Source organism: Octodon degus, unplaced genomic scaffold (assembly GCF_000260255.1).
Source record: "Octodon degus isolate 3935 unplaced genomic scaffold, OctDeg1.0 scaffold00114, whole genome shotgun sequence".
Classification (NCBI taxonomy): domain Eukaryota; kingdom Metazoa; phylum Chordata; class Mammalia; order Rodentia; family Octodontidae; genus Octodon; species Octodon degus.
The window spans coordinates 6,690,168-6,701,110 of NW_004524690.1; the positions used below are offsets into that span (position 1 = coordinate 6,690,168).

Below are 10,943 nucleotides of genomic sequence, written 5' to 3' on the forward strand. Positions count from 1 at the left end.
TAAATAACTACTGCTTCAAAGTTAAAAAAAAAATTCAAAGTAAATGTTTATAAAGGAAGGGAACACAAGATACTCAGAGTGTGAACTTCGGCCATGTCACCCTCTCTCTCTCAAAAGCATGACATTTTATGTAAACTTAAGCAGGTGTAATTGATGAAAGTTAGTCTCCTGAAGGAAAAATATAATTCTGTATATCTTAATATAATTGGTGCATTTCAGATACATCAAACAAACGTAGATTTCTATGCAAGTTCATTAGAGGTAGTTCTATACATGTTGCCTAACAACTTTTAATACATGAGTCTATCTTTGCTGGACAAGACAAAAAAATGCTATGTATGAAAAAGCTTCAAGGGAAGCAGGTGGGGGACCTTCTACTTCAGTGTTTTACAAATGGACAACATTGGTTTGGCAGAAAAAAATGCTTTAAAGAAGATTCTGGAAGTGCACTCTTTAGGTGATCGTTTAGGGTACTGTACTTCACACAGGCAGATGACCCCCAGGGAGCCTGGCCTTAGTAGGAATATGTACACAATGCATTTTCCACTTAGCTCCTCACATCTGCATCCTACTAGGGATGGGACATTAGTTGAATTTCTTTAGCTGTTCTTTTTTTTTTTTAAAGAAATACATCATTTTATCACAGGGTGGCATAATGGTAAAGTATCACAAAACTCATGTGGTCATCGAATGCAGAATCAGGATTTAAGGATGCTTAGCACCTGATACAAAGTGAGATGACTGCACATGTTGTGACTGTACTGGCAGCTACTCCTAGTTGTAGATGTCAAATTTTTGGTAAAATGTAAATGACCAAAGTCTCCCTTGATAATCTATAGAATGTCCTGTAAAACTTTTAAGTTCTGTTTTGTGCTGTTTGCTAAGCAACAAAAAGATTTCAATAACTAAATTTTAAAATTCTGTAAAATAGTAATTTAAGATCAATATTTTTCACTTTCTCTCCTGGACAGGAATATTATGTAGTTAAGATAGAAAGATCTTCAATTCTGTCATGGTCGCTATGACTACCATCACCATTGCTATTAGTTGCTACTGTTATAGTGTCATTACCACCATCGTCACCAATGTACATGCTAGCAAGTTAAAGGTGTTCAATTTTACAATGGTCTTGATTATTCTTAAGGTCAAATTAAGTATCTCAGGAAACATATCACAAAAATATACTAATAAGAAAAAAATACCAATAATGCAAAAATCATACATTTATCTTCCCTTCCAAAAACATTATAGTTGGACTGTCTTGTACCAAAAGCAGATATAACAGAACTTAAATTTGAATGTCCCGTAAACAGAATTTAATATCAGTTTAAATTTGAATGTCCCATAAAATGGAAATAAAATATTAAAATGCTATTCCAAGGTGTAAAATAGTGAGGAAAAGTTATTAATGAGATCCTCACTCCATTGCACTTATCATTAGAAAACAGATTTAGTTTAATTTTGAATCTCATCATCTAGAAGAATATATTTCTCTTTCTGGAAATGATTTAATTCAGCATGTATGTTCTCTCTACATTAGGTCAATGACATCATAGCATGCATTGTCCACTGTAATAAAAGAAGTGTTTTTTTTTCATTTTTAATTCATTTAATATTTGAATTTTAGGTAAGGTATGTGAAGAATTTAATAAAACAAAATTTTTTAAAAATAGTAATGTCTTAAAGAGGAAAGAATTAGACAGTGCCTAAAATAACTGAGCTAAATCTTAATAATCAACATTTAATTCTTATCCTGTAGTTGATCAAGTATACCTTTTTATTTGGAAAGATCAGGATAGAGATTTTTTTTTTTACCTTGTCTTTCAGTGATCTATATATTAAAATAAAGAATACATAAAAAGTAAATAAAACAAATACTGAATTATTTGATTTGAAAGACTGTTATAGAGACTGTTCCATGTCACTTTTAACTATTTAACTAGCCTGGATAATCTGCCCTGTTATACTGATAGCCAAATCTTTTTTTTTTTTTAATTGTAAAATTCTGTTTACTGGCACAAAATGTTTTACCATTACATCTTGTTGGTGGGTTTTCCTTTATGAGATCTGCTTTTGTAAATTTAGTTTTAAATTTTTCATAGATCTTTTTAAAATTTTTTTCCATAATTTTATTGAGAAACAAATAGCAATGAGATGGTTTCAAACCAAACTGGTAGGACAGTTTCAATAATTAACACATTGCATACATTCTTCCTAGTGGTTAATTGCTGTACAAGATGCGGACTTGAGATCCTGTTTACACCATTAGAACAAATCCCTCTATTCATTAAGAGAATGTAACTATATATCTATCCTAACCACTTTGAATACACAGATACAAAATGGACATTCATCTGTATCCTCTTTTTTGTTAAGTTGTGTTATCTGAATATTATAGGTGTGCAAACTCAGCAAAATATTCTAAAAGAGTCCAGTATCCCATAATAGTATTGGGTCTTCCTCTTGACTGGCAATGTCAGAAATTGTTGACCTGAGCCCCCTACAGCTCAACATAACAACATGGCTTTACTTCCTATATTTCGTCTTCATACTTTTCTGCTGGATGGTTAAGACCAAGGTAAAGCAAGACCTATGCAACAAGAGTTGTAGCTTTTGGGTCTGATAAGGCCAGTGAAATCCCCTCAGGATTTATCCTGAGATCCTGTACATCAGATTGTAGATCCTTTGTCAGTGTCAGCCATGTGGATGAGTCACGGCCATTGCTTGGCCAATGTGCTCTCTGTGAAAGCCTGAGAGAGTGTTTTCTCTCCATGTGACTCTCCTTAGGCACACTCTACATCATTGATCACTTTCCTCTTTGGCCCCATAATCTCCTTGATCAGAAAATTTGGGACACTACCGAGTTACATGACATTACAGTACAAGTTCTCATATGTCCTGAGTCTTAATTGACCTTGGAAAAAGAAGTGTTTTTAAAAAAAATTTATGAACATATTTTTTCTTCATATCTTATTAGCAGTGAGAACAAAATACTAATTTCTTATTAGCAAAATTTTTATATTCTTGCATTTAAACCTGATATTAAAGAAAAAAACAAAGTACACTTAAATGTTACTCACGATGATTATTAATATATTAAGATCTAAACTATATTGTCCTTGTTAATTAGGGTGCATGGAAGAAGCTCTTAAGTGGTAAAGTCTTTAAGTGCTAAATAAACACTTTCATAGTGTTTAATATGCTATGACTTTACTAGATACATAATTTTATTCTTATAACATTTTGTTTAAAGACACAGTCACTTAAGATTTATCTGACAATCAAGAGTTTATAAATTTTAAAAATTGACTAGATGGTATATAAGACAAATATATAATTTAAGAGTCTTATCTTTTATCAGTAGGAACTATTGAAAAAGGCTATAGACCTCTAAATGCTAAGTCCAGGTAGTAAAGTAAATATATATAAGATTCTGAAAACTGCATAATCAATTAAATGAATTTAGAAAACACCAAATAGTTCTGTTATCTAATGACATAAACCTGAGGGTAATTATGTACACCTGAAATTCAGTCTTCAGAGGGGATGAAAATAAATAAAACTAGGGCTCTAGCTCTTTTAAAAGAAAATGCCTCTCAAGATAGACTCTTAGATCATTATTTATTAAAATGCATCTAAGATTCATTTTCCAGAGTCAGTCTTGGCTAGTTAGGGACAATATCTTCAAATAATCTTGCACTGGGACCTGAAGTGACTTTACACTTTCATAATGTTTAATATGCCATTTTACTTTTCCAGCTATAGATGGTTTATTTTGCCATGTCCTAGTTTTGATCTAAATTAAAGCAATAAATAATGTAACTTCATGCAGTTTGAAGTACTAAATATTTTAGGAGTAATTCCTTGGCAATTTAAAATTTTACACATGCAGTTAATAGCAAGGAGAAAGAAATTCTTAAATGCCATTCATAAAGGAAGTATGATTTAACAGAAAAATAAACAAATCACACTGTAAGTAAAAACAGTAGAATAGTCTTTTATAATTAATGAATTCAGGAAGCAAATTTTCCTTTAAATTACATATTGAGGATAACCATCTTTAGCTATGAGCTCCACTGAACAATGGAATTTGTATGATTGCTCTCAAACTCATGAAATGAATTTGAGGACTGTAATAATCTATATTTTCATTAAAACTAATGAACTGAATTATAGACTCTAATTTTAAACTTTGGCTTAAACTCCATTTCTATATAAATAAGGTTCAAGATTTATACAATTTGGTAACCCTTACATTAAGCATGTGTTCTTAAGAGACATGTGTGCATATATATATATATATATATATACACTTATATATATGACATTTTATATTGTATATGCTTATATATGTGATACAAGTGATAATTGTATTTACATACATAATTAAATGTATTTATAAAAGCATATGATAAAAATAAAATTTGCACATGTAAATCAGGCTTCAGAAAGAAGCAGAAAACATATATACATGTAAGATATCATATATATGTGTGTGTGTGTGTATATATATATATATATATATATATCAAAATAGATAGGTGTCCTATAAAGTTTTACAGCACTATTTTTTTCCCTTTTAATATTTTAACTTGAAAACAAGTTAACAAAATTAAGCATTAATCCTTTATGCCAGCTTTATTTAAGAAAAATTAAATTATATCTACTGGCAAGGAACTCACATGTATAGAAACATAATATGTAAGCCCTTTTCTTTGTAAAAGACATAATGTTCTATTTATTATGGTAAAATCACACAGTGATGATCTTCTTCCAAGCTCCCAAGTATTGGTTAGTGTGACAGAGCATCTTCTTACCTTATTGGAACTTAGGCTGTGAATTCTATCACTAGAGTAGCTGTGGGGTATTGGAGGGTCAGGGTAATCCTCAGCACCTTTTGTATTCTTCTTGACAACTTCTACGTAGGAAACAGGGAAGATGCCTTGTCTGTTGGTGCCTGGAATTTTACCTTCATACCAGTTTTGATCAACTCGTTTAAGGAGAATAATTCTATCTCCCTATAAAATAAACATTAAAAAATGCATTATAAATGGAAGTGCAACAATAGAAAAAGTGTAACTGCCCCTGTTTCCTAATAAATTATAGTTTGCTATTTGGGGAAGTTTCTGTTTAATCAGAGAAATGCAAGTAAGACCTTTGTGAATACCAGAAAAATAGAGATGATTAACATATATGCAATTCACCCACCTATTTTTTAGAGTTAGTGTGGATAGTGTTACGCATGTTTCATACCAGTATTGTGTACAATGATTTGTGTGTTATTTCAAAAAGCAGATTAGCTTAGCAGGTAGCATTTCAATGATGGTAGCGTCACTCTGTTTCTGTCAGCTCTGACAGAATGCCTTTCTCTAGGAAGGGCTTCGGGATGTGTGTCTGAAATTGGTTGCAGGAATCAACCCTTGGAAGGGAAGAGTTGAAGGGCACACTGGATTTCTTCTTTAATCTACATCTTCTGAATGAAAAAAAAAAGCAAATTAAGAAGGGTGGGACAAAGAATATCCAGAGTTGTAGTCAGGATTTATACTGCTCTGGTCTTTATTCGAACACTGACATCAGCATCAGCGCTTACTGCTTAGTGGTCATGTCTCCCTAGTCATTAAATATTTGGATAGCATCATGGCTTCTGTGGTGATAGAAATTTCTACATGTACTTTTCTGTTGTCTGCAATCATGCAGAACCTATTTTAAGTTTTAATTCAAAACTATGCATGGCCCAGGACTAAGTGGGCAAGGTCTTGTTCATTAGCAAAATTGCAGCTGCACACACAGAGCTGGTACAGCGATGGGTGACACCGGGTCAGCAGCTGCTGACCAGTGAGGTGCCCTGTTGCAGGTGCAGAGAGCTTCACTGAAGTTTCTCTTTTTGTCAAAGTGCTGTATAGTTTATTTAGTGTACCCCACCATCAATGAGCAGAACACAGTGAAGAAAAGTGAACCTCTCTACTGACAGAACTCATTTTCTAGTATACCAAGAGCAAGTAACCACTGGGTTGTTGGGTGAGTTGCACTGGAAAAGATTTCCTTTAAAACAAGAAACAGAGGTGGCACAGTGTGTGCAATACCGAGTGCAGTAGCTGGTAGTATAACAGAATCAGCTAATGGTACAGAATTAGGACCACATCGAGGGAATTAGACAAGGTTCTGCCAGGACCAGAACTGTGGAATTTCCTTCCTTTCATCTGGCCAAAGATTTTCTCAGTTGGCACGGGAGGTCCAAGAGCACCGAAATTAATACTACTGTCGAGGCAGGAGGTTAGGGCACAGCACACAGCTGGACAACTGGGCCTGCCCTGTCTGTCAGAGCCAGGAAACATGACAAGCCCTGTGTTAGCCAGCCCGTGTCTGACATCAGAGGAGCATACAGATGTGGCAGCTATTGGCCCTGTGGTTATCGTGCCTTTGCTCTCACATGGCTGGTCCGCTGTGCAGGATGTATTTATCTGTACTTTCTTCAGGAACTTCTTTGGAACACTACTTTTTTCCTCTTTTCTTTTCTCTGTCTGTCTGTCTGTCTGTCTGTCTGTCTGTCTGTCTCTCTCTCTCTCTCTCTCTCTCTCTCTCTCTCTCTCTCTCTGTCTCTTTCTCTGTCTCTCTCTCTTTCCCTCTCTCTCTCATGTGTTTGGGTATAGGATCTCATTATGCACCGCTCAGACTCTAGTGATCTTCCTGTTTCAGCCTTCCCAGCACTGGGATTACAGGCATGTGCCACCGCACCCAAACTAAGTCACTGGCTCAGTGCACCGGGGGCTCAGGCCGGCATGGCATGTGGTACCAGGGATTGAACCCCGGTCCCCGAGCTTGCCTAAGTAGGCGCTTAGTCTGCTGAGCTATCTCGCTGGTCCTCCTCTTTTTTTTTTTTTTTTTTTTTTTTTCTTTCTTGTTTTTGTATTGTAGGGTGGGGTCTACAGGTTGTTCAGGGTCTCACTACTAGATCTGACTTGTAGTGATCTGCCTATTTACAGCCTCTCAAGAGCTGGAATTACAGGCATGTGCCACCACACCCAGTCTCAATTGCCATCTCAGCACGCCCCAGGGGTGGGGCCAGCACAGCAGGCCTGGGGATCGAACCCCTGGCCCCTGAGCCTGCTTGCTGAGCTATCTGGCAGGCCCTTTCTCTTATTTCTTGCTGTGGTCCATCCTGCATATTATTTTCTCTTTTTTTCAGCACACTTCTTTGCAGCACTTCAGAAGGTTTTACATTCTTCATTTGTTCTGTCCAATTTTTTGAACAGGGCCATAGCACCTGGAAAGGCCCACTAATCCCCACACATGCAGTAACACTATCTGGTCTGTGTGGTGTGCAGCATAAACAAATGCCTACCATTGTATTGGAAACAGTGTAACTGACTTACCCTTCTCAATAGGTCAAAGGAGCAAATCAAAAGGCTTTCTTCTGACTTGTTAAGAAGGGATGGTAGTATTGGAAAGGCTGCCTATGAAATTTGGGTTAGCTTGTGGCCCAGAAAAAAAATGATCAAGGAAACAGCATCACACAGCTAGCTATTTGAAAAAGCTTCCCAGAGAGGATGTGTTCTGCTACTTTAGGATCATTGCTTCATTCCAAGATAGGGAAAAATGGGTATTGGGACACCTTTTGAAAACAGCTGGATCATAAGACAGTGGAACAATAATATTTTGAAGTATATGAAAATATTTGTTTGATGCTCTGCATGTCTAGCTCTGAGCTATTCAGCCAGGGCACCCTGTAGACAGCACTTGGGGCCCTGCTTCCCAAGCTAAGGCAAGGAGAGACAGGCTTTGCCACCCACAGAAATCTCTCTGGAGGGACAAAGGGGTCAGAGTGACACTGGGCATTGCCTTTTTGGAAAATGGAGAAAAAACAAAAATGTCTAAGGGAGATGATAACCTATTTTAGTTTCAGAATTACAAGTTTTCTAATGCACTTTCAAAGAAAATAACCAGCTTACCTTTCTCAGTGAGAGTTCCACATTTGTGTCTGCATTGAAATTATATTTGGCTATAGCTTCTCCAATTTCTCCAGGCTGGGCCGGGGGAGGTGGTCTTGCAGGCTGTGCTTTGTCGGGAGGTGTGAGTTTCTATGAAGGAAAATATTAATTTATGCTTGAATTTGTGGTGACTTTTAAAACAACCACCAATCAGGACAGAAGGGAAAAGGAACGCACCTCTACATATGAGATTGGAAAAATGCCCACTCTTCCATGGTGCTCGCCTTCGTACCAATTTTGGTCGATTTTCCTGAGGATGTAGACAGTGTCACCTTTCTTAAATGACAGCTCCCTGGAAGAGAAGTGTTTAAATGTACCACAATTATTCTTCCAATCAATACCCTTGTTAGACCCACATTAGTCTGGAAAGTACACTTCCAACACATAGTAATCTGTCAAGCTTCGTTAGCTAAGTAGTTTCCTTGAAAATGTCTAGAAATCACTCGCAACATAACTTTAGAAATAATTTTGAAAAGTGTAACATCTGATATAAATCACAGAGAGATTTATATGACATTTTAAAGAGGACACAGACAATTTGTATTTTTAAATCTGAAATATTATGAAGTTTGGCCAAATGATGGACTAGGATTGCACTGATCTTTTTAAATCTGAAGCTACTTGTTTGGTAACCACCCTTTCCCCATCTACTTTCGATGTGCTAATGCTTACATTAAGGAAAGCAAACACTGCACACCTCGGAACAGAGGCATCAGTGCCAGGAGGATAGCAGGGAACCTTTGAGGTTACAGAGAGATATCTAAGTAGTATTTGATAAGAAATTCATTTTGCATGAAAGAAAAGATTTTGTACTTTTTTCAATAGAATAAATCAATAAATATGTTTTAAGTACAAAGATATGAACAGATGTTTATTTTCTTTTTTAAAAAAATTAATGTATCTAAAAACACTATGTCATTTTTTCTATTTTGACTGTTTTTGAGAAAAACAGTAGGTCATTAGATATTTTAAATTTTAAGTGCTAATGAAATTATTCATTTTTAATAATCCGTACCTAAGGTTATCACCCTCATTACATCAGTTTTTCATGACTTCATTACCCAGATAGTTTTGGTTCATTATTTTGCCCCCTCAGTTACTTTGCTAAAGGGCATTGAATTGCATCTTTTCCCTAAGAGCCCCACTTTTTTTACACATCTGTCTTCTACCCTAGAGTTCTGCCTTGTTTACTTCAGAATTTTAAGTTGGATTATTTATTAGTGCAAGATATATGTTGAACAGAGGTTTATGTTAAATGTATTTTTTTGAGTCAAAGAATTAATTAAAAAACATTTTACAGAGTAAAAGAATGATTACACATTTAGAAGCACTAAAATCTTTATATTTGTGGTGTACTGGGAAGGCTGAGGCAGGAGGATCGTTTGGAATTCAAGACCAGCCTGGGCTACAAAGTAAGCTCAAGGCCAGCCCGAACTGCATAGCAAAGCCCTGTCTGGAAGAAAAAATTTAGAAACAATAAAAATATTTACAAACTTCCAGAGCCAAAAGCATTATGTTTAAACATTTGTTGCTGGTTTGGTAGCACAGAGGACTGAACTCATAACCCTTCCACTGAGCTACTCCCTCAGCCCTCTTTTATATTTTATTTTGAGACAGAGTCTCACCAAGTCCCTATGGTACCCACAGTAAGCTTGTAATCTTCCTGCCCCAACCTCTCGGAGTGCTGGGGCTGCAAGTGTATATCACAATGCCTGGATAGTATTTCCTTGTTTTCTTGAAATATTTGATGCAAAAACCAGAAAACAAAATAAGATATGTAATGTTTCCAGCTGTTATGGTTTGTGTCTAGTTGTCTCCCCAAAGCCTCATACAGTCATGAGGCCTGGACTTCTATATTTCCTTGTTTTCTTGAAATATTTGATGCAAAAACCAGAAAACAAAATAAGATATGTAATGTTTCCAGCTGTTATGGTTTGTGTCTAGTTGTCTCCCCAAAGCCTCATACAGTCATGAGGCCTGGACTTCTAGCGTTTGTGATTAACTCATGATCCACTGGGATTACGCAAGATCCAAGGCTGGGATTATGGGTTTTAGTACTGCTGGAATTATGGGTGTAAGTACTTCCCCTAACCTGGGGTAGAGAGCCTGAATGTAATATAAGAGACAGAGAGACAGACTTTCTGTAGCCATTGCTCTTTGTTGGTGCTGTTCGGCCGCCATGAACTGCTGCTCTCTGCCCTGTGCCGCTCTGCCTTGGAGTCAGCTGAATATGCACTGAAACCTGCAGTAACTGGGAGCTAAGCAAACATTTCCTTCCTTCATTTTGGGTGTCGGGTATTTGTCCCAGCAAGGAATGAAGAGTAACTGAGACACCAGCTCAATAGTTTTATTGTATCAGGAACATTTTGTTTCTGGATATTTTAAATATACCTGCAAATCAGGGCCAACTAATTATTTTCTTTTAAGTATGAAAAGCTTTTTTCTCTTTGTAGAGGTTTGCATTTAAATTTTTTAAGTCGTTTAGACAAAGGAAAGTTAATTTCTCCTCTAGTTTTCAAAGCAGAGTCTCATCTCAGACCTCGAGTCACATTTTAATCAGGTTTTTGTTGTTATTTTCACTTTCGCAGAGTAGCTATTGACAGAAGATCTAGGGGAAATGGCATTTTATCTCTTTTCCCACTTAAAGATGGAGTCTTTATATTTAGTGAGTTCCTTGGCTATATTTTTATAATTATTTGTAAATATAAGAGATAAAGTCATCCTGAAAACACACACATACATATTGCCGTCTCTTGTTCACAAGACGTTGGTCACCAAAAGGTGCTCCTAGGGTTGGTGAGATGGCTCAGTAGTCTAAAACACCTAGTTAGAACAAGCTTAGCAGAGCACAGGGACCACGGTTCAATCCCCCAGCACCACATGCCAGCAAGCCCCGCCCCCTGGTGGGCTGAGCTGGCCACACACACACACACACACACACACACAAATAAAATT

The 10,943-nt window shown here is 36.4% G+C and overlaps 1 protein-coding gene across 16 annotated transcripts in view; it reads right to left on the reverse strand.

The window, feature by feature from the left end:
* Positions 1 to 10,943, reverse strand: part of Sorbs2 (sorbin and SH3 domain containing 2) — a 169,882-nt gene that overhangs the window by 20,771 nt on the left and 138,168 nt on the right. For all 16 annotated transcript variants that reach the window (XM_023699620.1, XM_023699621.1, XM_023699617.1 and 13 more), the window contains 3 exons: positions 8,166 to 8,280; positions 7,950 to 8,078; positions 4,818 to 5,018 (listed from right to left, as the gene is read on the reverse strand). In XM_023699620.1, the coding sequence (XP_023555388.1) occupies positions 4,818 to 5,018; positions 7,950 to 8,078; positions 8,166 to 8,280 (445 nt within the window). The remainder of the gene's footprint in view (positions 1 to 4,817; positions 5,019 to 7,949; positions 8,079 to 8,165; positions 8,281 to 10,943) is intronic.